Source organism: Bufo bufo, chromosome 2 (assembly GCF_905171765.1).
Source record: "Bufo bufo chromosome 2, aBufBuf1.1, whole genome shotgun sequence".
NCBI lineage: Eukaryota > Metazoa > Chordata > Amphibia > Anura > Bufonidae > Bufo > Bufo bufo.
Window position 1 is genome coordinate 83,136,226 of NC_053390.1, and position 27,621 is coordinate 83,163,846.

Here is a 27,621-nt window from a genome sequence, read left to right on the forward strand (position 1 = left end):
TCTCTCCCTCCTCCCTGTGCCGCCGCTGCTGCCACTAAGAAGAGAGAGGGGCAGAGGAGGGGCGGGCGCACTGCACCACCAATGATAGTAGAGGACCTTTCATGGGTCCAACATTTGTAAACTAACTATCAGGATATGTAGAGCGACGCCCAGGGATCTCACTGCACTTACTATTATTCCTGGGCGCCGCTCCGTTCACCCGCTATATTCTCCCACTCTGTATGCTAATTGCTAGCATCGGAGCAATGGGGAGGAGACTGCCCTTTTTCTCAATGGGCGTTCCTTTTCCCTGGCTGTAGCGCTGTCCGATCAATCAAAGCGCAGACCGTCACAATCAGGGAGAAGATTCGTTTTTTTTTTCTCCCTGGCTGTGACGCTCTGCGTTTTGATTAAAACACTTTAGACATACAGAAAAGCCCTGTGCCGTGGCACATAGAGTCAGGTTATTATGGAGGTCTAGGCACAATATTGTGCCACCTCAGGGTATATTTGACAAATTCAGTATTCATGGCAGAAATCCAAGACTGACACTCAGATTTCTGCCACCGATGTGCGGCTTGATCTGCCACAGATCAGCAAAAGATAAGCCCTACTCAATGTAGCCAATCCACAGCCCTGAATGTTAAAGCCAAATTGTATGGAAGAGGGAACTCAAGAGTCAATGCGGCATACAACTACTCGACTAGACTTGAGCTATAACTTACACCAGTTTCTGGCGCAAGTTATAGTAAATCCTATGAGAAACCCTGCCTCCTCGCGCTAAGTCCCTCCCCTAGTGTACAGTGGAGAGAATCTAAAGAAGGCTCTTTTATGCCACAATAGTGGGGGCACCGCAGTATGAACTATATGTGATTATGTGTGTGATGTGTAATATATACCTGTATGTAATAACGTGTAGGCATGTACCTATACAAATTTCTGTGTTTTTTATATATGCAGGATATATTAAAAAGTAACAGCAATTTTTTTTTATTAAATGTGTAGGGCAATTGATAAAGTATATTGAAAAAAATGTGTATTATTTATTGATTTGTGATTTTTTTATGAAAAAACTGACCTTTAAGTTGACTATTAGCAGTGAGCTGCCTGTCTTGACTGTTCAGCGCAGTACTGAATAGAGAAGACTCACTCCAAAGTGGAGGGGGTACTACCATTCTTGTACCTAGCTACTGTCTCTAATGGCTAGCAGAGAATGTCATCTGTGTATTTATTCCAGGTCCTCTGATACTGTGTCTTAAAGGGGTTCTCCAGGAATTAAAAAATTAAAATAGTTAAATATTATTTTATAATAAATATATTCACAAATACCTTTCATTACTTAAAAAGGCTTGTTTTGTCTAGGGAGCAATCATTAGGCGAAATAAAATTGCCGCCGTCCTATCAGTACACACAAAACCTGTCCTGATCACACAGGAGAACAAGTTACTTCACCACAATGAGCCATAGTGCTGCCTCATCCTCCTCTCAGGAATCATGATCCTGAATACACGTGAATCTCTGTGGAAATGGAGATGATGAGGAGACATGAGAGGAGGGTGAGTTGTGGCTAATGAGCAGTAGAGATGGCCTTGCAGTTCGCCCGGCGGTCATTTAGTGGCAAACTTTTCGAACGATTCGGCGAACATGCGAACATATGGCGATGTTCGCATGCGCCATATTCTTTTGCATTGAGGCGAACTTTGACCCATGACACATGCATCAGGTGGGAAAGGACAGCCAATTTGGACGTTTCAGCACATGGACACACCCCCACCCTATAACAGAACCCAATCTGGCAGCCATAGTACACCAAATGGAACACCAAACGCTAGCTAATAGGGCCACAAAAGTCCTTTTAAGGACTGATATAGGTGTGCTATCGATAGGTGTGATATATTGAGGGGTGTGATATACTTATATACTTTCTAACATAGAAAGTATATTTTAGTGCATTTGTATTGTGCAGCAGTGTAGATCTGCTGCGATACCGCAGCTATATAGAGGGACAAACACTATTTGAATAACTAATTGCAACTAGTGTGATATACCTGTAGCCCCTCAAAAAACTGATTGAGGAATGTGATATACCTATAATATACTTTATAACATAGAAAGTATATTATAGTGCCTTTGTATTGTGCAGTAGTTGTGTGCGGTTCTGCTGCGATTGCCCAGGTATATAGAGGGACAAGCATTATTGGAACAATTATTTGCAACGGGTGTGATTTACCTGTTCCCCCAAAAAATACTGATTGAGGGGTGTGATATCCTGCTTCCACAAAATACTGATTAAGGGGTTTGATATACTTGCTTTCACAAAATACTGATTGAGGGGTGCGATATACCTGCTTCCACCAAATATTGATTCAAGGGTTCTATATACCTGTTTCCACAAAATACTGACTGAGGAGTGCGATATACCTGCTTCTACAAAATACTGATTAAGGGGTTCTATATACCTGCTTCCACAAAATACTGATTGAGGGGTGCGATATACCTGCTTCCACCAAATATTGATTGAGGCCTGCGATACACCGACTTCCACAAAATACTGATTGAGGGGTGCGATATAACTGCTTCCGCCAAATATTGATTTAGGAGTTCTATAAACCTGTCTCCACAAAATACTGATTGAGGGGTGCGATATACCTGTTTCTACAAAATACTGATTAAGGGGTTCTATATACCTGCTTCCACAAAATACTGATTGAGGGGTGCAATATACCTGCTTCTACAAAATACTGATTAAAGGGATTCTGTCACCTCGTATAACACAAATTGAGATTTTAAACTAGTCATGCTCCCCAGCTTACCTTGAATCGGCTGTGCTGTTTGTTATTGTAATCCGTCCAGCAGTTTACCAGAAAAACAACTTTTAGAAAACCCTGAAGGTGCCCAGAGGGGCGTTATGTTCCCCTTTGTGTGCCCAGTAACGCCCCTCTTACAGTGCCCAGAACGCCTTCCTCCAGAATCCCTAACCGCCCACAGCGTCTCATCCCTCTCCTCCCTGACTGCCGAGCGAAGTCTTGCGCAGACACAGTACCCACTGAGGGCTGCGCCAGTGCGATTTGCAGGAGACTGAGGGCAGGAGCTTCATCGTCGTCACTGGGCATGCGCCGAGCCCAGTGACGTCCGATGCTCGCGCGAGACTTCGCTCGGCCGTCAGGGAGGGGGAGGAGAGGGATGAGACGCTGTGGGCGGTTAGGGATTCTGGAGGAAGGCGTTCTGGGCACTGTAAGAGGGGTGTTACTGGGCACACAAAGGGGAACATAACGCCCCTCTGGGCACCTTCAGGGTTTTATAAAAGTCGTTTTTCTGGTAAACTGCTGGACGGATTACAATAACAAACAGCACAGCCGATTCAAGGTAAGCTGTGGAGCATGACTAGTTTAAAATCTGAATTTGTGTTATACGAGGTGACAGAATCCCTTTAAGGGGTTCTATATACCTGCTTTCACAAAATACTGATTGAGGGGTACAATATACAGTACAGACCAAAGGTTTGGACACACCTTCTCATTCAAAGATTTTTCTTTATTCTCATGACTATGAAGGCAACAAAACTATGAATTAACACATGTTGAATTATATACATAACAAACAAGTGTGAAACAACTGAAAATATGTCATATTCTAGGTTCTTCAAAGTAGCCACCTTTTGCTTTGATTACTGCTTTGCACACTCTTGGCATTCTCTTAATGAGCTTCAAGAGGTAGTCACCTGAAATGGTCTTCCAACAGTCTTCAATGAGTTCCCAGAGATGCTTAGCACTTGTTGGCCCTTTTGCCTTCACTCTGCGGTCCAGCTCACCCCAAACCATCTCGATTGGGTTCAGGTCCGGTGACTCTGGAGGCCAGGTTATCTGGCGCAGCACCCCATCACTCTCCTTCATGGTCAAATAGCCCTTACTTTCAAGGTTTTCCCAATTTTTCGGCTGACTGACTGAGCTTCATTTCTTAAAGTAATGATGGCCACTCGTTTTTCTTTACTTAGCTGCTTTTTTCTTGCCATAATACAGATTCTAACAGTCTATTCAGTAGGACTATCAGCTGTGTATCCACCTGACTTCTCCTCAACGCAACTGATGGTCCCAACCCCATTTATAAGTCAAGAAATCCCACTTATTAAACCTGACAGGGCACACCTGTGAAGTGAAAACCATTTCAGGGGACTACCTCTTGAAGCTCATCAAGAGAATGCCAAGAGTGTGCAAAGCAGTAATCAAAGCAAAAGGTGGCTACTTTGAAGAACCTAGAATATGACATATTTTCAGTTATTTCACACTTGTTTGTTATGTATATAATTCCACATGTCTTAATTCATAGTTTTGATGCCTTTGGTGTGAATCTACAATTTTCATAGTCATGAAAATAAAGAAAACTCTTTGAATAAGAAGGTGTGTCCAAACTTTTGGTCTGTACTGTACCTGCTTCCACAAAATATTGATTGAGGGATGCGATACACCTGCTTCCACAAAATACTGATTAAGGGGTTTGATATACCTGCTTTCACAAAATACAGAGTGAGGGGTGCGATATACCTGCTTTCACCAAATATTGATTCAGGTGTTCTATATCCCTAATTCCACAAAATACTGATTGAGGGGTGCGATATACCTGCTTCCACAAAATACTGATTGAGGGGTGCAATATACCTGCTTCCACCAAATATTGATTCAGGTGTTCGATATACCTGTTTCCACAAAATACTGATTGAGGGGTGCAATATACCTGCTTCCACCAAATATTGATTCAGGTGTTCGATATACCTGTTTCTACAAAATACTGATTAAGCGGTACTATATAGCTGCTTCCACAAAATTCTGATTGAGGGGTGCGATATACCAGTTTCCACCAAATACAGATTGAGGCCTGCAATATACCTGCTTCCACAAATACTGCTCTTCTCTAGGGACTTTGGCACAGGGTCATTTTGAAAATGACAGGCAGAGGAAGAGGCAGGCCGTTCTACAGGGGTGGTAGGGATCGAGCAGGTGCACCAGGCCGGAACCTAAGTGGAAAGTTGGAGAAGGTGCGTGCAATTACGTCAAAGGACGCACCAGAGTTAGTTGAGTGGCTCACTCAGCCTTCCGGTTTTGCACCCTCCTCATCCTCTCTATCTGCACCCTTCTCACTCTCTGCTGTGTGTACCCCCAAAGACACGACCACCATAGCCCCTCCACTTGAGTCAGAGGAATTATTTGCCCATCCATTCCCAGACCTTACCGATGCGCAGCCATTCTTGGCATCAGATGAGGAAGAGGAGGTAGCAACGGCCGTCACCCAGCGATCTGACGATCAGCCCAAGGAGGATGGTCCACGCTGTTGCTGCCTACTCCAAGATCTCTAATGTCAGTGTCGGTGAAGGTGACCACAGACACGTAGTCTAGCAAACACGGGCAGGGAAGGTACATAACTTTTACTGCCCACTGGGTGAACCTTCTGACGGCCGTCAAGCATGTAACCCGTGCCACCCGTGTGGATTTTGTGTTACCGCCACGGATTGCATGCAGGCCTGCCTCTTCTTCTCCTACTCAATCCTCCGTCTCCTCCTCGGCTGAATCGTCCTTTTTCACTGCTATCGCCTCTTCCGCTGCACCCCCTAAGCTCCCCAGAACCTATTCAACATGCCAGGTGAGACGTTGCCATGCTGTGCTGCGGCTGTTGTGCCTGGAAGTCAAGAGCCACAACTGTCCTGCACTGCTTTCAGCTCTGCGGTCACAGGACGATCAGTGGCTAACCCCGCTCAATTTGACAATTTGACGCCCTGAACTTAGTTGTCCAGCGATTCTTTGCCAAATACCCCGGGGTCCAGGACGTCTTGCGGCAGGCGAGAAAAATCTCTGGCCATTTTAGAAGATCTTACACGGCCATGGCTCGCCTTGCTGATGTTCAGCGGCGACACCACCTGCCCGTCAGATGTCTGTTTTGTGACAGCCCGACACGCTGGAATTCCACCTTGTATATGCTTGATAGGCTGCTGCAGCAGCCTGCCGTTAACGACTACCTGTACGAACTCTGCAGCAGGACATGTTCTGGGGAGCTTGGTTTCTTATCACCGCACCATCAGTGACATCGTAGCTTACGCCTTCTTTCTGGAGCGTGCATTGCGACATGTCAATGATCAAGCCGTCGAGGAGCAGGAGCTGGAAGATGAGGAAGTCGCAATGCTGAATGAATTCCCAGGGGGGGCTACTCCATCTGAGACAAGTCAGCAGAAGTCTGAAGAGGAGTCAGAGGAGGATGGGGTTGCTAGGGGGAGGAGGAGGAGCAAGAAGAGCAGGCTTTGAGGGGGACTTTAAACTTTTCGGGGATCCCTGGTGTTGTCCGTGGCTGGGGGGAGGAGACCGAGGACGACATTCTCCTGGGCGATAAGCAGGAGCCAGGGCGCTCCACCGCTTCCAATTTAGTGGGCCTTCATGCTCCAGTGTTTGAATAGGGACCCCTGTATAAAAAGCATAAAGGGCAAGGACCAGTACTGGGTGGCCATGTACTTAGACCCACGGTGCAAACACAAAATGGCGGACATGTTGCCAGCATGACAGAGGGCTGGCAGAATGCAGCTTTTCCATGTCTTGCTGCGAGAGATGCTGCATTCTGCTGTTGCGGGCGCTGGCAGAGAAATTTCTACCCACAGCGAAACAGGTGTGGGTACCAATCCTACCACGCCTGCAAGAAGAGGGCAGTTTGAAGATGTGGTGGTCACTTCAGATATGAGATCATTCTTGCAGCCAACCCATCAACAGCCGCCCTCCGAATCCAGCCTCAGGGAACGCCTAGACCGACAGGTGTCTGACTACATCGGGTTAACAGCCGATGTGGACGCTCTGAGAAGCGAGGAACCCCTGGACTACTGGGTGTGCGGGCTTGACCTGTGGCCAGAGCTGCCACAATTTGCCATGGAACTCTTGGCTTGCCCCTTGTTGAGGGGCCTGTCTGAAAGGACGTTAAGCGCAGCATGGGGGATCGTGACCGATAAGCGCACTCGCCTAGCTCACGAGAGGGTGGACTACCTCACATTTCTAAAAATGAATGAGGCATGGATCTTGGAGGAATTTAACACCTGTGACGACCACGTGTAAATTTATTTCCTCATGCCTGCCCACATATATCCGCCACCACCCAGAACAACGAATGGTCCTTGTCTTATGTATATACAGAAACATAAAAGGCCTTTTATGTCAGGTGAAAGCCTAATTTTTAAGGCCTCGACTCCAGTGGCCTACAATAACATTTTTAGCCAGTGACCGCCTAATGTACCTCCAGACACACAATCACTAGTTCTTTTCTGTCAGGTGAATGCCTAATTTTTGGGGCCTGTACTCTACTGGCCTACAGTAAAGTTGTTATTCAGTGACCGCCTAATGTACCTCCAGCTACATAATCACTTGTTCTTTTCTGTCAGGTGAATGCCTAAAGTTTGGGGCCTGTACTCCTCTGGCCTGCAGTAAAATTGTTATCAACTGACCGTCTAATATACCTCCAGCCACATAATCACTTGTTTTTTTTCTGTCTAGTGAATGCATAATTTTTGGGGCCTGTACTCCACTGGCCTGCAGTAAAATTGTTATCCACTGACCGTCTAATATACCTCCAGCCACATTATCACTTGTTCTTTACTGTCCAGTGAATGCATAAAATTTTAGGTCTGTACTTCACTGGCCTACAGTAAAATTGTTATTCAGTGACTGCTAATATACCTCCAGCCACATAATCACTTGTTCTTTTCTGTCTGGTGAATGCCTAATGTTTGGGGACTGTACTCTACTAGCCTGCAGTAAAATTGTTATCCACTGACCGCTAAATATACCTCCAGCCACATAATCACTTGTTCTTTTATGTCCGGTGAATGCCTAACTTTTGGGACACGTACTCCCGTGGGCTAAAATAAAAATTTTCTAGGCTCCCGCAGGGCACATTTTTGAAAGTTTCCCTTTAACCACCTCCCGACCGCCTAACGCACGGATGCGTCCGGAAGGTGGTTGATTCATTCCTCCTGGACGCATCCGTGCGTCATCTCGCGAGACGCGAGATTTCCTGTGAACGCGCGCACACAGGCGCGCGCGCTCACAGGAACGGAAGGTAAGAGAGTTGATCTCCAGCCTGCCAGCGGCGATCGTTCGCTGGCAGGCTGGAGATGTGATTTTTTTAACCCCTAACAGGTATATTAGACGCTGTTTTGATAACAGCGTCTAATATACCTGCTACCTGGTCCTCTGGTGGTCCCCTTTGTTTGGATCGACCACCAGAGGACACAGGTAGCTCAGTAAAGTAGCACCAAGCACCACTACACTACACTACACCCCCCCCCCGTCACTTATTAACCCCTTATTAGCACCTGATCACCCCATATAGACTCCCTGATCACCCCCCTGTCATTGATTACCCCCCTGTCATTGATCAACCCCCTGTAAAGCTCCATTCAGACGTCCGCATGATTTTTACGGATCCACTGATAGATGGATCGGATCCGCAAAACGCATCCGGACGTCTGAATGAAGCCTTACAGGGGCGTGATCAATGACTGTGGTTATCACCCCATATAGACTCCCTGATCACCCCCCTGTCATTGATTACACCCCTGTCATTGATTTCCCCCCTGTAAAGCTCCATTCAGACGTCCGCATGATTTTTACGGATCCACTGATAGATGGATCGGATCCGCAAAACGCATCCGGACGTCTGAATGAAGCCTTACAGGGGCGTGATCAATGACTGTGGTTATCACCCCATATAGACTCCCTGATCACCCCCCTGTCATTGATCACACCCCTGTCATTGATCACCCCCCTGTAAAGCTCCATTCAGACGTCCGCATGATTTTTACGGATGCACTGATAGATGGATCGGATCCGCAAAACGCATCCGGACGTCTGAATGAAGCCTTACAGGGGCATGATCAATGACTGTGGTGATCACCCCATATAGACTCCCTGATCACCCCCCTGTAAAGCTCCATTCAGATGTCCGCATGATTTTTACGGATGCACTGATAGATGGATCCGATCCGCAAAACGCATCCGGACGTCTGAATGAAGCCTTACAGGGGCATGATCAATGACTGTGGTGATCACCCCATATAGACTCCCTGATCACCCCCCTGTAAAGCTCCATTCAGATGTCCGCATGATTTTTACGGATGCACTAATAGATGGATCCGATCCGCAAAACGCATCCGGACGTCTGAATGAAGCCTTACAGGGGCGTGATCAATGACTGTGGTGATCACCCCATATAGACTCCCTGATCACCCCCCTGTCATTGATTACACCCCTGTAAAGCTCCATTCAGACGTCCGCATGATTTTTACGGATCCACTGATAGATGGATCGGATCCGCAAAACGCATCCGGACGTCTGAATGAAGCCTTACAGGGGCATGATCAATGACTGTGGTGATCACCCCATATAGACTCCCTGATCACCCCCCTGTCATTGATCACCCCCCCTGTCATTGATCACCCCCCCTGTCATTGATCACCCCCCCTGTCATTGATCACCCCCCCTGTCATTGATCACCCCCCCTGTCATTGATCACCCCCCTGTCATTGATCACCCCCCCTGTCATTGATCACCCCCCCTGTCATTGATCACCCCCCCTGTCATTGATCACCCCCCCTGTCATTGATCACCCCCCCTGTCATTGATCACCCCCCTGTCATTGATCACCCCTCTGTAAGGCTCCATTCAGACATTTTTTTGGCCCAAGTTAGCGGAATTATTTTTTTTTTTCTTACAAAGTCTCATATTCCACTAACTTGTGTCAAAAAATAAAATCTCACATGAACTCATCATACCCCTCACGGAATCCAAATGCGTAAAATTTTTTAGACATTTATATTCCAGACTTCTTCTCACGCTTTAGGGCCCCTAGAATGCCAGGGCAGTATAAATACCCCACATGTGACCCCATTTCGGAAAGAAGACACCCCCAGGTATTCCGTGAGGGGCATATTGAGTCCATGAAAGATTGAAATTTTTGTCCCAAGTTAGCGGAACGGGAGACTTTGTGAGAAAAAAATTAAAAATATCAATTTCCGCTAACTTGTGCCAAAAATTTTTTTTTTCTATGAACTCGCCATGCCCCTCATTGAATACCTTGGGGTGTCTTCTTTCCAAAATGGGGTCACATGTGGGGTATTTATACTGCCCTGGCATTCTAGGGGCCCCAAAGCGTGAGAAGAAGTCTGGTATCCAAATGTCTAAAAATGCCCTCCTAAAAGGAATTTGGGCACCTTTGCGCATCTAGGCTGCAAAAAAGTGTCACACATCTGGTATCGCCGTACTCAGGAGAAGTTGGGGAATGTGTTTTGGGGTGTCATTTTACATATACCCATGCTGGGTGAGAGAAATATCTTGGTCAAATGCCAACTTTGTATAAAAAAATGGGAAAAGTTGTCTTTTGCCAAGATATTTCTCTCACCCAGCAAGGGTATATGTAAAATGACACCCCAAAACACATTCCCCAACTTCTCCTGAATACGGCGATACCACATGTGTGACACTTTTTTGCAGCCTAGGTGGGCAAAGGGGCCCATATTCCAAAGAGCACCTTTAGGATTTCACAGGTCATTTACCTACTTACCACACATTAGGGCCCCTGGAAAATGCCAGGGCAGTATAACTACCCCACAAGTGACCCCATTTTGGAAAGAAGACACCCCAAGGTATTCCGTGAGGGGCATGGCGAGTTCCTAGAATTTTTTATTTTTTGTCACAAGTTAGTGGAAAATGCTGATTTTTTTTTTTTTTTTTTTTTTTTTATACAAAGTCTCATATTCCACTAACTTGTGACAAAAAATAAAAACTTCCATGAACTCACTATGTCCATCAGCGAATACCTTGGGGTGTCTTCTTTCCAAAATGGGGTCACTTGTGGGGTAGTTATACTGCCCTGGCATTCTAGTGGCCCAAATGTGTGGTAAGGAGTTTGAAATCAAATTCTGTAATAAATGACCTGTGAAATCCGAAAGGTGCTCTTTGGAATATGGGCCCCTTTGCCCACCTAGGCTGCAAAAAAGTGTCACACATCTGGTATCTCCGTACTCAGGAGAAGGTGGGGAATGTGTTTTGGGGTGTCATTTTACATATACCCCTGCTGGGTGAGAGAAATATCTTGGCAAAAGACAACTTTTCCCATTTTTTTATACAAAGTTGGCATTTGACCAAGATATTTCTCTCACCCAGCATGGGTATATGTAAAAAGACACCCCAAAACACATTCCCCAACTTCTACTGAATACGGAGATACCAGATGTGTGACACTTTTTTGCAGCCTAGGTGGGCAAAGGGGCCCATATTCCAAAGAGCACCTTTCGGATTTCACAGGTCAATTTTTACAGAATTTGATTTCAAACTCCTTACCACACATTTGGGCCCCTAGAATGCCAGGGCAGTATAACTACCCCACAAGTGACCCCATTTTGGAAAGAAGAGACCCCAAGGTATTCGCTGATGGGCATAGTGAGTTCATGGAAGTTTTTATTTTTTTTCACAAGTTAGTGGAATATGAGACTTTTTATGAAAAAAAAAAAAAAAAAAAAAAATCATCATTTTCCACTAACTTGTGACAAAAAATAAAAAATTCTAGGAACTCGCCATGCCCCTTACGGAATACCTTGGGGTGTCTTCTTTCCAAAATGGGGTCACTTGTGGGGTAGTTATACTGCCCTGGCATTCTAGGGGCCCAAATGTGTGGTAAGGAGTTTGAAATCAAATTCAGTAAAAAATGACGAGTGAAATCCGAAAGGTGCTCTTTGGAATATGGGCCCCTTTGCCCACCTAGGCTGCAAAAAAGTGTCACACATCTGGTATCTCCGTACTCAGGAGAAGGTGGGGAATGTGTTTTGGGGTGTCATTTTATATATACCCATGCTGGGTGAGAGAAATATCTTGGCAAAAGACAACTTTTCCCATTTTTTTATACAAAGTTGTCATTTGACCAAGATATTTATCTCACCCAGCATGGGTATATGTAAAAAGACACCCCAAAACACATTCCTCAACTTCTCCTGAGTACGGCAATACCAGATGTGTGACACTTTTTTGCAGCCTAGGTGGGCAAAGGGGCCCATATTCCAAAGAGCACCTTTCGGATTTCACAGGTCATTTTTTACTGAATTTGATTTCAAACTCCTTACCACACATTTGGGCCCCTAGAATGCCAGGGCAGTATAACTACCCCACAAGTGACCCCATTTTGGAAAGAAGAGACCCCAAGGTATTTCGTGATGGGCATAGTGAGTTCATAGAACTTTTTATTTTTTGTCACAAGTTAGTGGAATATGAGACTTTGTAAGAAAAAAAAAAAAAAAAAAAAAAAATCATCATTTTCCGCTAACTTGTGACAAAAAATAAAAAGTTCTATGAACTCACTATGCCCATCAGCGAATACCTTAGGGTGTGTACTTTCAGAAATGGGGTCATTTGTGGGGTGTTTGTACTGTCTGGGCATTGTAGAACCTCAGGAAACATGACAGGTGCTCAGAAAGTCAGAGCTGCTTCAAAAAGCGGAAATTCACATTTTTGTACCATAGTTTGTAAACGCTATAACTTTTACCCAAACCATTTTTTTTCTACCCAAACATTTTTTTTTTATCAAAGACATGTAGAACTATAAATTTAGAGCAAAATTTCTATATGGATGTCGTTTTTTTTGCAAAATTTTACAACTGAAAGTGAAAAATGTCATTTTTTTGCAAAAAAATCGTTAAATTTCGATTAATAACAAAAAAAGTAAAAATGTCAGCAGCAATGAAATACCACCAAATGAAAGCTCTATTAGTGAGAAGAAAAGGAGGTAAAATTCATTTGGGTGGTAAGTTGCATGACCGAGCAATAAACGGTGAAAGTAGTGTAGGTCAGAAGTGTAAAAAGTGGCCTGGTCTTTCAGGGTGTTTAAGCACTGGGGGCTGAGGTGGTTAAGACGCATAAAAATGGCCCATGATTACAATACATATTTTTGGTGGGAATTTTTGCCATTGATCCCTCTTTGGTTTGTCACTGTTCATGTTGTGAGACTATTTGTGTTCTTCTAGTAAGTATTTGGTGGCTGCAAATATGAGCTGAAGGTTTTTCAGGTTCGCCTTCCATTAAAGTGAATGGGGCCCGCCACGAATGCGCGGGTCGCAAACATTTGATCGCGATCGCGCGTTCTTGTTTGCGAAACGTCCCGGCCAATGTTCATCCATCACTAATGAGCAGCAGCACTTGTTTACAGTCTCAATTACCACAGCAACACATTACCACAGCTTGTCCTGTCCGTCCTCTATGTACTTCCTGTCTCCTCATGGACTCCATTCCTACAGAGACTCCGCTAAAGTTTTTATCAGCTGTATTCAGGATCATAATCCTTGACAAGTAGAGAGGAGGAGGAGTATGAGGCAGCTTTTTACCTCAGTGTTGTAAAGTAACTTGTCCTCATGTGTGATGTGTGAACTAATGGGACAGGGGCCATTTTATTTCCCCTAATGATTGCTCCCCAGACAAAACTAGCCATTATAAATAATGAAAGGTATTTGAGAATATATTTATAATAAAGTAATATTTAAGTATTTTAATTTTCTAATTCCCGGAAAACCCCTTTAATAAAGGTGTTATGTAACTGTTATTGCATGTAATGTGCCTGGTTGTCCAACAGGTGGGAAGAAGTGGGCTAGTCCTGCTTCCTACCAAGGAAGAAGTTGCAGGAAGCTGTTGTCGAGTTGAGAGTACAGTGGAGTGGAGTGTGGAGTTAAGACTTGAAGCAAGAGAGTGAAGCAGCATGGTGTGGTGAGGGAGTATTTCCCCTGACTGCTGCAAGAGTTTTAGGAAAGTAGCTCAGACAGCAGCCCATTCCTGATATGTAAAAGGATTAGTACTTCTGAGAGTGGAGCCTAGTTATGAGAAACCCCTACTCAACAAAACGGGTCACGGGATACCTAACTCTCCTAAGAAACAGATAGGAACCAGACTGAAGCCAGAGATTAGCACAGCAGCAGAGAGATAAACCAACGCATTCACATTTACCTCCCATTTACCCTTAGCCTGCTGGAGCCAAGAGAAAGATCATAGAAACATAGAATGTGTCGGCAGATAAGAACCATTTGGCCCATCTAGTCTGCCCAATATATCTGAATCCTATGAATAGTCCCTGGCCCTATCTTATATGAAGGATAGCCTTATGCCTATCCCATGCATGCTTAAACCCCTTCACTGTATTTGCAGCTACCACTTCTGCAGGAAGGCTATTCCATGCATCCACTACTCTCTCAGTAAAGTAATACTTCCTTATATTACTTTTAAACCTTTGCCCCTCTAATTTAAAACTGTGTCCTCTTGTGGTAGTTTTTCTTCTTTTAAATATGCTCTCCTCCTTTACCGAGTTGATTCCCTTTATGTATTTAAAAGTTTCTATCATATCCCCTCTGTCTCTTCTTTCTTCCAAGCTATACATGTTAAGGTCCTTTAACCTTTCCTGGTAAGTTTTATCCTGCAATCCATGTACTAGTTTAGTAGCTCTTCTCTGAACTCTCTCTTCAGTATCTATATCCTTCTGGAGATATGGCCTCCAGTACTGCGCACAATACTCCAAGTGAGGTCTCACCAGTGTTCTGTACAGCGGCATAAGCACTTCACTCTTTCTACTGCTTATACCTCTCCCTATACATCCAAGCATTCAAGTATTGTTTGGATGACACAAGTTTATTACAAGTTTATTCAAGTAAAAATCATTAAACTTTACCAAGTCTGGACTCTACTTACTCCACCAACTATAACTCCTTTGTTGCTATTGAGCCTAACCCCACGGAGCGACAGTTTCCAGGTACAGTAGGTGCACTGTGACACAAACTATTAGGACCACTCGGCATTCCTAAACACTGGGACTTGACTGTGCACACATTTTCACTATTCAGTATGTGCTAAACACTTTTGCAAATGCATCTCAGTTTTTTTGTGCAAAAATTGAGTTTAGTAAAATCTGAGAGCAGAAAACCGGCATAAAGGGCTTCATAAATTCCCCCCGATATTCTTAAAGGGGTTCTCCAGAAGCCCTGCAATTCAGCACCCTAAATGGGCTATACTGCTCTAGTGAGTACCAGATCTCCTTTCACACAGTTACCACGACTTCTCCATATGAGCAGCTGTACCTAAGACAAACATGTGTGTCATTCAGTGCTATGCAGGTCAATGGCACTAACTGCAGTTCTTAAGTCATCAATATTAAAAGTACCACTGCGTTTTCATAATACCATAAGTCATAGCCACATATCAAAGGTGAGTGCAGAGACCCCCACCAATCGCTAGAACGAGGAGAGAGAAGTGCTCATATATATCGCTCCATCTGTTCATTGCAGTGAGGAGAAAACGCAATATGCAAATCCTCTCTCCTCATTCTAGGGATCGGTGGGTATCTTCATGACCCTCTAAGCGAAGCTCTCCCCTCTCCTGACTTGTCTGTTTTAGTACATATCTGTAATCTTCACAAAATAACTAATTCTACCACCCTCTGTTATCCCTCCTAGAAATGTATGAATACATTGATAAGTGGGTGTTACCAGTTGGAGGTGGGCGTGTCTTGTGTACAGTCTGACATTGTCCAATCAGTGCTGCACGTATCTGACTCTATAGGGACAGACCCCTTTGACAAGGTGAATGCCCAGTTGTTAATGTATCCATTCATTTCTTGTAGAAATAACAGAAGACTGACACATACTGTATGCCATTATAAGAAAAGATGCTTCAAATACAGTATCTACTACAATACACGACAGGAGTGGAGACGGCTCTGGTTTAAAGTTCTATATTACCCATTTAAAAATAGTTAGAAGGTCCTTTCCTCAAATGTATTGGCTTGGATATAGAAGTGGTGACTGGTGAGTGAGCAACATGTCCTGTGAACCTTATTAGACTAATCTCACACAGGTTTACAAACAACATCTCTTAGCAACCATCAGTGAAAAACGCATCGCACCCGCACTTGCTTGCGGATGAGATGCGTTTTTCACGCAGCCCCATTCAGGTCTATGGGGCCAGGGCTGCATGAAAAAACAGAATATAGAACATGCTGCGATTTTCACGCAACGCAGAACTGATGCGTGAAAAACAACGCTCATGTACACAGACCCATTGAAATGAATGGGTCAGGATTCAGTGCGGGTGCTATGCGTTCACGTCACGCATTGCACCCTGCGTGGAAAACTCGCTTGTGTGAAAGGGGCCTTAGTGTTTGGTCAGTGATTTCCCTCAGGACTCATTCAGACAACCGTAAATTTGTGTCTGCAATTTTGCGGATCGGATGCGAGCCCATTCATATCAACGGGCCCGCAAAAGATGCAAACAATACACCGTATGCTGTCTGCATCCGTATTTCCATTCCGCACAAGAATAGGTATTTCTATCATAGGGCTGGCCGATTAGTTCCGCAAAATGCGGAACGCACGCGGCTGGCATCCGAGTTTTGCAGATTCACAATATGTGGACCGCAAAACAGACATGCAGGGGCGTAACTACCATATCGGTAGACCATGCGACTGCTATGGGGCCCAGGGCAAGAGGGGGCCCAGTCTTAGTTGAGATTATCTCCTCTTCTACTGGAGGTGAAAACTTGGTCAGGACTCTACCCTCTAAAGGAACAACTTTTAGCAAATGAGGCAGTGGGAAAATGGCCCAAGGGTCATTGAAAAGGGTTTAGGCAGAAACCCTTCTGTCATGTGTGGGGGGCCTGGTTTGATACTTGCTATGGGTCCCTTACTTCTCTATGAACGCCACTGCAGACATGGTTGTCTGAATGAGCCCTTACTGTGACCAAAACCAGTTGTGTAGCCTACACAGAGAAAAGATAGAATGGGAAGATCTGCACCTGTTCTGTGTTCTTGACCCGCACCTGGTTTAGGCTCACAATCACTGATGGAAATCACTGATCAAACACTGACCGTGTGAGAGCGGCCCTACTCCCTTGACGGCCAATCAGTCACAATAAAGGAAGTGGCTGATCAGGATACAGTCAGCTGCTCTATATCTCTGCATGGAAAGTGGCTGCCCAGCGTCTGACCCTCACCATTGGGCATTGATAGCATATCCTACAGTACCTAGTGTGAAAACGCCTCTATAGTGAAGCGCCATAGTTGTAACTACTGCATAGCCAATTGTCACTGACGTAAAACAGAATATTAATGGAAAGGTGGGTAGGTAATAAAAACCAATGTTCCCATTTTCAGTGGAACCTTAGGAACCGGACAGCAGCAAACAAAATTGTTGTGGGCAACGACCGGTTTTGAAAAATTCCCTCCATTGTGCTTCAGGGCAATTGTTGAGCACTCACCCCTGTCAGTGATTTCTATTATATACTTATTATTATTAATGGGAAAGGCTCCAGACCCACTATACGTATATAAAACATCCAGGAGCATGCATTATATCACCCGAGAATGTGTCTTACCTGATATCCTGTGGAAGATGATTGGGATGGGCTCTGTAGTCACTAACACATCTTCATCATTTTCTGAACTGGACACATAAGTATTATCTGCAGATAAAAAAATATATATTTCAAAACCTGTAAAACATACATGTATTTTCTCCCTCAGCCTTGGAGCCACATAAATTTTATGTAAATCATACGCCAAGAATTAGCACAATGGACACACAAATTCAGCTCGGCTAGAAGACCAGAAGAACAAGTAAAATTGGGTAATTTGTCATGAACAGGATCTGACAGGCATCAAATTATCAGACAATCTGGATTATCCGGTTATTTATAAGAAAGAATTCACATTTCACATACATATGTACAAAGATCAGATTTAGGAGATTTAGCCAGCGACCCGAAAGCATGAGATTCTGCCAATCGTGCATTGTTTCCTAGTCTCCACTAACCAGGAGCACACTAGAGAAGAAGCTCAGCAAGACAAGACGTCTGCACCAAAGCATTTAAAATGGAGGCACCAAGTTTATACTTGTGATATGTACATATGGTCCGTGCGTAAAAAATAAAATAAAGGATAAATAAAAGGGTGGATTTCAGGGAAAGATATGCAAAACCCAAAACGAGCCTTGTTCCAACTAGGGTTGGGCCATGACTACAGGGATGCAACCCATAAAATAGCTTTTTAGTTTTCTTATTTTGCATTAAATATTCTACAATTAATGTATTATCTAAGGCTACATTCACAAGATGGCCATTAAAAAAGACTCAGTGGCAGTTTTTTATGGCTTTTCTGCATGTGCATCCTTTTTCTCATGGTTTATCCGTTTTTAACAGCCGTTTTACATAGTTTTTTTTTTAACCACCGTGAAAAACATAAATTTCTTATTTTTTTTAGCATCCCAACACCTGCAGTACCCTCAGTACACCCCCACACTGTCCCCAGTATCTATAATGGCTCCTATGTAGTGCTCCCAGTCTTCATAGTGGCTCCAGTATATATAAGGCCCCACACAGTGCCCCTTGTATATAAAATGCCACCAACAGTACCCCCCTGTATATAAAATACCCCCAATAGTGCCAGCCTGTATATAAAATTACCCCAAATAGTGCCCCTTGTATATAATATGGCCCCCAATAGTATTCCCTTAGTATAAAGACCCCAATAGTGCCCCCAGTATAAATAAGCCCCCCTTCCATAGCGGAACCAATTTTGTTGGGTATAGAAAGAATACCTCATGCACTTGAATGCGCTGACACTCTCTGCACTGACAGGACTTGACGCTCCCTGCCTGATGATGTCACATGTGATGTCATGACGCTGGGCCTCTTCTCCAAGTGGATGACATGAGTATTTATTTATTTTTTAACCCCTGAAAGACACTTTAAAACTAGTTTGTAACAATCGTTAGACCGGTGCAGACTGTCTATATGGTCGTTAAAAACGGGTCCATTGATTTCAGTGGAGTCCATCTGGCCATGAAAAATAGGACATGTTCTATTTTTTGATGGCCACTATTCACTGGACATGTGAATAGCCCCATAAACTTTGATTACTTAAACTTTCATAACTTAAACTACCGTCACACAGCTGTTTTTCACAGCCGTCATGTGAATGTAGCCTACACTAGACCAGTTCTAGCATTCTTTAGCCTTTCCATAACCTAATTTACACTTCAACTACTGGAAAGGAATAATATAACCTACTGGATATCTTTGCTTCACCCCTATATTTAATCACTCACCCACTCATGCCTGCTGCACCTCAAAAACATTGTTAGAATTCACCTCTTTCTCACTATGGAAACAACAAATACTCTGTTGTCCTGATCCATTCTCATCTTGATTACTGTAACTCATTACTACACAATCTTCCCTTCACTAAACTCCAATCCATCATGAACGGCCAGGCTCATCTACCTGTTCAGTCGCCACTTCAATGCCTCCGCCCTGTGCCAGTCATTGCACTGGTCACCCATACAGTGCAGGATTCTGCTCATTCTCACCCACAAAGCTCTCTACAATGCTGCACCCGCTCCATCTGCTCCATCATCTCTGTCTACCACCCTACCCATCATGCGCTATGCTCTGCCAACGATTCAAAGGCTATGTACACCTTCGGAGGCAATTTATTTTTGCATGTTACACATTTTTGGCTATAAAATAATTTTTTCAATTGGCCTTTATTAAATATATTGAGCTGTTCTGTTACAAAGGGACAAAGGGTTAACAGTTTTTTTAGCTGTGTGACTGGTACTTTCACTTTGTGTCATCTATTAAACCTTATCAGTAAGATAACAACTGAGCTATAATGAGTGTTCATAAGGTCAGAGAGCAGAGATAAGGAGTCCATCTGCTCCTGGTCTGACGGAAAAGACAGAAAATCCAAAGTGTGCTTCTAGAGTATGTCAGCTCTGTACAGAAAAAAGGATGCCATATTTTTTTTTAATAAAGACCAATTAAAAAAATTATTTTTAACTCAAAATAAGTACAATGGAATAGTAAAAAAAATTGCCCCCAAAGGTGTACATATCCTTTAAGACTAACATCCTTCGTAATCTCAATCTCTCATTCACGTCTCCAAGACTTCTCTTGAGCTGCACCAGTTCTCTGGAATGCCCTACTCCAGGCAATTAGGTTACTTCCCAACCCCTAAAGTTTTAGACACTCTCTAAAACACATCTTTTTAGGATGGCCTATCATTCACATTCCCTAATCTAACTCTTCTCCATTCAGCCCCCCCCCCCTTCCCAACATAATTTCTCAGAACCTGATTCATCTTTTAACAGTATCACCCATGCACCCAGGAGCACTTCAGGTATCGGCTGGTGATGGCTCATGCAGCTTTATATCTACTCCTCTATTGTGTTAAGCTGGTCGGACCATTGTACAAAATGAGCATTTTTTACCTTTTGTGTCAATGCTTCCTCCTCCTCATGTAACCTCTTGTGAGCAGGGCCCTCACTCCTCTTGTTTTAATCTCGTAACATCTGATTTTGTTTATACATGAACCCTCTGATTGTAAAGCGCTGCAGAATATGTTGGCGCTATATAAAGGAAGATCTTGCATTTAGAAGCCATTTTTTCAGTTAATGCTAATACTGTATTTTTTGATGGATGCTGATTGCATTTGTGACAGAATGACCCATCACGTTGATGAATGTTAAGGTCAGGATAAATGGCCTCCAACCGCTTTTAATTATACCTGTTCAATAACAGCAGCCAATACTAGTAAGTGATGTATGTGTATTTAATAATTAATAATGTATGTTCATATAGCGAGCATTGTATGCACATACAGTAAGTATTGTATCTGAATATAAAATGCATGTGTATGTGCATTTAATAAGCACAGAGAAAGCATTGTATGCATATTTAGAACTGTACAATACCTTAGCAGGCATTGAACAGTATACAAATATAATAAGCATTTCATATGTACAGTATATAGTATGAATTGTATTGTATACACAAAGAAAGCAATGTATGTATACTGCATTTTGCATTGTATGTGCATATACTGTGGCAGTTATTGTATTATAAGCACTATATGTACATATTGTAAGCATTGCATATACAGTACATATAATATGCACCGTACAAAATACACAGTACATATAGTAAATAGTATTTTAGGTGTGCAGCACAAACCCCCCCCCCCCCCCCCCCCCCCCCACGGCGAAGGCAAAGGTTCCCCTGCAAATGGGTTTTACGTGCAATTTTTATATGTATGCTGTAAAAAGATCAAAAATGTGATTTACGGTCTACTTTTCTAGCATCCTCCCATCTTCTGGACAAATCATCCTACCACCCCCAATACTGTGCCGCTGTGCTCCCCAATACTATACTGCAGAAACAGATAAACCCCCTGATAATAGTAGTACCATGCAGATATTGCCCTTCAATAATTATTGGCACACAGTGCCCTAAAATAACTGTGCCCAGCAAATAGTGCCCCTGACACTAATAGTGTAAACATAACATCCCCCAAAAATAATTGTGGTAAGCTGATACTCTGCGAAGCTGCCCCCACAGTAATAGTGCTCCCAAAAGTCCCACCAATAGGAATTATTCTCTGCTAGAGCACACATGGTAGTAAAGTGCTCCTACAGTGCCCCCAACATGTCCCCACTGTGCCCAAGAAGTAATAATGCTCCCATAGTGCCTATACTAGTAATCATGTTCCCCATAGACCCCCAGTAGTAATAAAGCCATCATAATTCCCCCAGTAGTAATAATTCTCCTTATAATGTGGGTGATTGAGTCAGCACAACCCTGTATGCAGGTGCACATCGCTATGGCGAAATACATATACATACGCAAAATACAAATGCAATAGCACTCTGCAACCAGCATTCTGCCCTGCCTCCATGCTGGATGAGGCATTGGTGTACATTTTGGCCAAAGCGTAATAAGCCACTCACCACGTCAAGGTCGCCTCTATGGAGTGGTCCCTAACACTAGTTCCTACTTGTTTATGGGCCATGACAGCCACACAAAATCCAGGGAATGCAGGTGCAGCATGCACGCCAAACACACTCTGCTTTTACCCCGTCCGGTGCCATTACAGCTTTCATCGGATCCAGGGATGCAAGTACCAACATGCACGCTGAACCCACCATATACTTCTCCTGGAGCCAAATGGCTACTGGTAGGTTCTATATAAGCAGACTCAGTTTTATACTGACTTTAAAACCAGCCTCCAGGACAGATTGACTGGTCAGGTGTGCATGACTGCATGGAGATCGCCACGCCTCCAATATATACTACAAAGAAAAAATGTGGGTGATTGAGTCAGCACAACCCTGTATGCAGGTGCACATCGCTATGGCGAAATACATATACAAACGCAAAATACATGTGTATTTTGCGTTTCTCCTTATAATGTGCCAGTGCAAAAAATACCCCCTTTTAATGCCCCCAGTTGAGCTAATGTCCCCATAGTGCCCCCATAATGTGCCCCATAGATGCCCCCATAGTGCCACCCAATAATGTGCCAGTAAAAAGTGCCACCAATAATGTGCCAGTAAGAAATGCCCCCATAGATGACCCCACAGTGCCCCCCAATTATGTGCCAGTAAGATGTGCCCCATAGATGTCCCCTAATAATGTGCCAGTAACAAGTGCCCCCATAGATGCCACCCAAACATGTGTCAGTAACAAGTACCCCCATAGATGCCCTCCAATCATTTGCCAATAACAAGTGCCCCATAGACCTCCCAATCATGTGCCAGTAATAAGTGCCCCCATAGATGCACCCCAATCATGTTCCAGTAACAAGTGCCCCCATAGATGTCCCCCAATCATGTGCCAGTAACAAGGGCCCCATAGATGCCCCCAATCATGTGCCAGTAACAAGTGCCCCCATAGATGTCCCACAATAATGTGCCAGTAACAAGTGCCCCCATAGATGCCCCCCAATCATGTGCCAGTAACAGGTGCCCCCATAGATGCCCCCCAATCATGTGCCAGTAAGTAGTACTATATAAAAAAATAAACACTTATTCTTACCTCCATCAGGCTGGCAGCGATACGATGCAGGCCTCTTCCGGCCTGTGTCCCGCGCTGTACTGCTCAGGCGGCACGATGACGTCATTGCGCCGTCTGCACCGGCCTCTGATAGGCTGCAGGCCTAGTGCCTGCAGCCTATCAGAGGAACGGGGAAGGAAGACGCCTCTCTCTCCCCTGCCCCGCCACAGCACATTTATCTGTATCGCTGTCCTGAGGACAGCAATACAGATGACTATGGAGATGAGCGCTTCCACAATGGAAGTGTTCATTTCCATGTGCCCTTCCGCTTCCCCCACTTGTCACCAGGGCCGCGCGGCCTGGGGCCATCGCATCACTTTGCCTAATTGGCGGTGTGGCCCTGCTAGCGCCCCCTGGAATTTTGCGCCCCGGGCACGCCCCCAAGAGCAACTGGACCCGGGCAGCTGCCCCTTTTTCCCCGCGTTAAAGATGGCCCTGCTAATAGCTTTGATCAGCAAATAACTTTCTGTCTGACTCCTAAGCTCAGTCATGCACATTTCTGGACCTCCTTGTATCTTTCTCTATTTTTATTTTTTTTGTACTATAGAAATGCTAATATCTTTCTCTCAGTAGACAATCCACATAGAAGACGATCCTCTGTAACTTTAGTCCAGTCCTGTGAGGACTGGAGCACATGCTTACTCACTCTTCCTCCTCTAACTCACAACTAACTCATTGAGCTAGGGGCAGATCCAGGATCCACACTCAAACTTCCTGTAAGGGCTAAGTCAGAGTTTATTAAAGGGATTCTACAGTTTGTTTAAACTGATGATCTCTTCTCTGGATAGATCATCAGCATCTGATCGGCGGAGATCCAACACCAGGGACCCCCGCCGATCAGCTGTGTGAGACGGAAGCGGCGCTCCAGGAGCGCCACAGACTTCTCGCTGTTTACCGCAGGCCCAGTGACATCAGGACTAATATCAACTGGCCTGGGCGTGGCTAAGCTCAATTCAAGTGAACAGAGCTTAGCCCCGCCCAGGCCAGTTGATACTAGTTGTGACGTCACTGGGCCGGCGGTAAACAGTGAGAAGGCCGGGGCGCTGCTGGAGCGCACTGCCTTCTCAAACAGCTGATCAGTGGGGGTCCCGGGTGTAGGACCCCTGCCGATCAGATGCTGATGATCTATCCAGAGAATAGATCATCAGTTTAAACTAATCGCAGAACCCCTTTTACTATATCATTGCTAAACATTACCACCCTGGGGATACAAAGCAAAATATGACATAACATAAATGAACAAAACAATTTGCAAGTACTCCCTGCTCTGGGGTACTGCACATAAAGTATCTGTTCTTACAATGCTACACCTACGAAACTAAAGCAATAGCCTTCGTAATGTAAATGATACATTTATCTCAGGCCAGTCAACATCTTAGGGCTCTTTCACACTTGCGTTCTTGTCTTCCGGCATAGAGTTCCGTCGTCGGGGCTCTATGCCGGAAGAATCCTGATCAGGATTATCCTAATGCATTCTGAATGGAGAGAAATCCGTTCAGGATGCATCAGGATGTCTTCAGTTCCGGGACGGAACGTTTGTTGGCCGGAGAAAATACCGCAGCATGCTGCGCTTTTTGCTCCGGCCAAAAATCCTGAACACTTGCCGCAAGGCCGGATCCGGAATTAATGCCCATTGGAAGGTCTTAAGCTAAAGGATCCGGCCTTAAGCTAAACGTCGTTTCGGCGCATTGCCGGAGCCGACATTTAGCTTTTTCTGAATGGTTACCATGGCTGCCGGGACGCTAAAGTCCTGGCAGCCATGGTAAAGTGTAGTGGGGAGCGGGGGAGCAGTGTACTTACCGTCCGTGCGGCTCCCGGGGCGCTCCAGAGTGACGTCAGGGCGCCCCAAGCGCATGGATCATGTGATCACATGGATCACGTCATCCATGCGCATGGGGCGCTCTGACGTCATTCTGGAGCGCCCCGGGAGCCGCACGGACTGTAAGTATACCGCTCCCCTGCTCCCCGCTCCTACTATGGCAACCAGGACTTTAATAGCGTCCTGGGTGCCATAGTAACACTGAACGCATTTGGAAGACGGTTCCGTCTTCAAATGCTTTCAGTACACTTGCGTTTTTCCGGATCCGGAGTGTAATTCCGGCAAGTGGAGTACACGCCGGATCCGGACAACGCAAGTGTGAAAGAGGCCTTAGACATCCGTTCACGTATTAGCTGTTCCTAGAAAACATCTATTGATTGAGCTGGGATCTTGATTATTAGTAGTGTTGATCGTGAATATTATAATCACAAATTTTTATTGCGAATATCGCCACTTCGAGAATTCATAAAGATGTAGAATATAGTGCTATATATTCTAGATTTTTTTTTTCATCAGTTCTTGCTTGTGGACCAATGAAAAGGCTGCAATGTCTTTGTCAGAGCTTAGCAACATCCCTAGCAACCAATAGGAAAGTTGCCTACCCCTTACTATATAAGAACCTCCCCAGCAGCCATTTTCTGCAGTTTTTTTTTTGCAGTTTTGAGAGAGAGACAGAGAAAGCAGTTACATGGCTGTGCTCTGTGCTTTCATCTGGATCCTATTCTTTATCCAATTACATTAGATAGTTAGCTCATATACAGTGGGGCAAAAAAGTATTTAGTCAGCCACCAATTGTGCAAGTTCTCCCACTTAAAAAGATGAAAGAGGCCTGTAATTTTCATCATAGGTACACTTCTACTATGAGAGACAGAATGGGGGGAAAGAATACAGGAAATCATATGGTAGGACTTCTAATAATTTACCTCTTCAGGACACATGACGTACCGGTACGGCATGTTGTCCTGGTACTTAAGGACACATGACGTACCGATACGTCATGTGTATTTCTGATCACCGCCACCCGGCGGGCGGTGATCGGAACAAGGTGCCTGCTCAAATCATTGAGCAGGCACCTTGGCTAAATGCGCGGGGGGTCCCGTGACCTGCGGTTTGCGGCTTTTACCTGCGGTTGCGGCGGCGACAGTATTACTCATACAGCCAATGCATTCCAATAAAGAAGTATTGGAATGCATTGTAAAAGGATTAGACCCCCAAAAGTTCAAGTCCAAAAGTGGGACAAAAAATAAAGTGAAAAAAAGTTGAAAAAATAAAGTTTTCCCCCCAAAAATGTAAAGTTTCAAATAAAAATCAACAAAAACGTCATCTTCCCCAAATAAAGTTAAAAAAAATTGGTAAAAAATAGGGGGGGGGGGAAAGTATACATATTAGGTATCGCCGCTTCCGTATGGACCAGCTCTATAAACATATCACATGACCTAACCCCTCAGATGAACACTGTAAAAAATAAAAATTAAAAACTGTGCTAAATAAACAATTTTTTTGTCACCTTACATCACAAAAAGTACAACAGCAAGCGATCAAAAAGGCGTTTGCCCACCAAAATAGCACCAATCTAACCGTCACCTCAACCCGCAAAAAATGAGCCTCTACCTGAGACAATCGCCCAAAAAATAAAAAAAACTATGGCTCAGAATATGGAGACACTAAAACATCATTTTCTTTGTTTTAAAAAAGCTGTTATTGTGTAAAACTTACATAAATAAATAAAAAGTATACATATTAGGTATCGCCGCGTCCGTATCGACCGTCTCTATAAAAATATCACATTACCTAACCCCTCAGATGAACACCGTAAAAAATAAAAAATAAAAACTGTGCTAAATAAACCATTTTTTGTCACCTTACATCACAAAAAGTGTAATAGCAAGCGATCAAAAAGTCATATGCACCCCAAAATAGTGCCAATCAAACCATCATCTCATCCCTCAAAAAATGAGACCCTCCCTAAGATAATCTCCCATAAAACTGAGAAAAACATGGGTCTCAGACTATGGAAACACTAAAACATGATTTTTTTTGCTTCAAAAATGAAATCATTGTGTAAAACTTACATAAATAAAAAAAGTATACATATTAGGTATCGCAGCGTCCGTAATAACTTGCTCTATAAAAATATTACATGAACCAACCCCTCAGGTGAATACCGTAAAAAAATAAAAACGGTGTAAAAAAAGCCATTTTTTGTCACCTTACATCACAAAAAGTGTAATAGCAAGCGATCAAAAAGTCACACGCACCCCAAAATAGTGCCAATAAAACCGTAATCTCATCCCGCAAAAATCATACCCTACCCAAGGTAATCGCCCGAAAACTGAAAAAATTATGGCTCTGAGACTATGGAAACACTAAAACATGATTTTTTTGTTTAAAAAAAGAAATCATTGTGTAAAACTTACATAAATAAAAAAAAGTATACACATTAGGTATCGCCGCATCCGTGACAACCTGGTCTATAAAAATATCACATGATCTAACCTGTCAGATGAATGTTGTAAATAACAAAAAATAAAAACAGCTATTTCTTGTTACCTTGCCTCACAAAAAGTGTAATATAGAGCAACCAAAAATCATATGTACCCTAAACTAGTACCAACAATATTGCCACCCTATCCCGTAGTTTCTAAAATGGGGTCACTTTTTTGGAGTTTCTACTCTAGGGGTGCGTAAGGGGGGCTTCAAATGGGACATGGTGTAAAAAAAAACAGTCCAGCAAAATCTGCCTTCCAAAAACTGTATGGCATTCCTTTCCTTCTGTGCCCTGCCGTGTGCCCATACAGCAGTTTATGACCACATATGGGGTGTTTCTGTAAACTACAGAATCAGGGCCATAAATATTGAGTTTTGTTTGACTGTTAACCCTTGCTTTGTTA

The 27,621-nt window shown here is 44.0% G+C and overlaps 1 protein-coding gene across 1 annotated transcript in view; it reads right to left on the reverse strand.

Annotated features, from left to right (window-relative positions):
• PARP8 (poly(ADP-ribose) polymerase family member 8) overlaps positions 1–27,621 on the reverse strand; it is a 345,285-nt gene that overhangs the window by 177,779 nt on the left and 139,885 nt on the right. Inside the window, 1 exon segment of the mRNA XM_040421265.1 lies at positions 17,398–17,484. Coding sequence (XP_040277199.1) covers positions 17,398–17,484 — 87 coding nt within the window.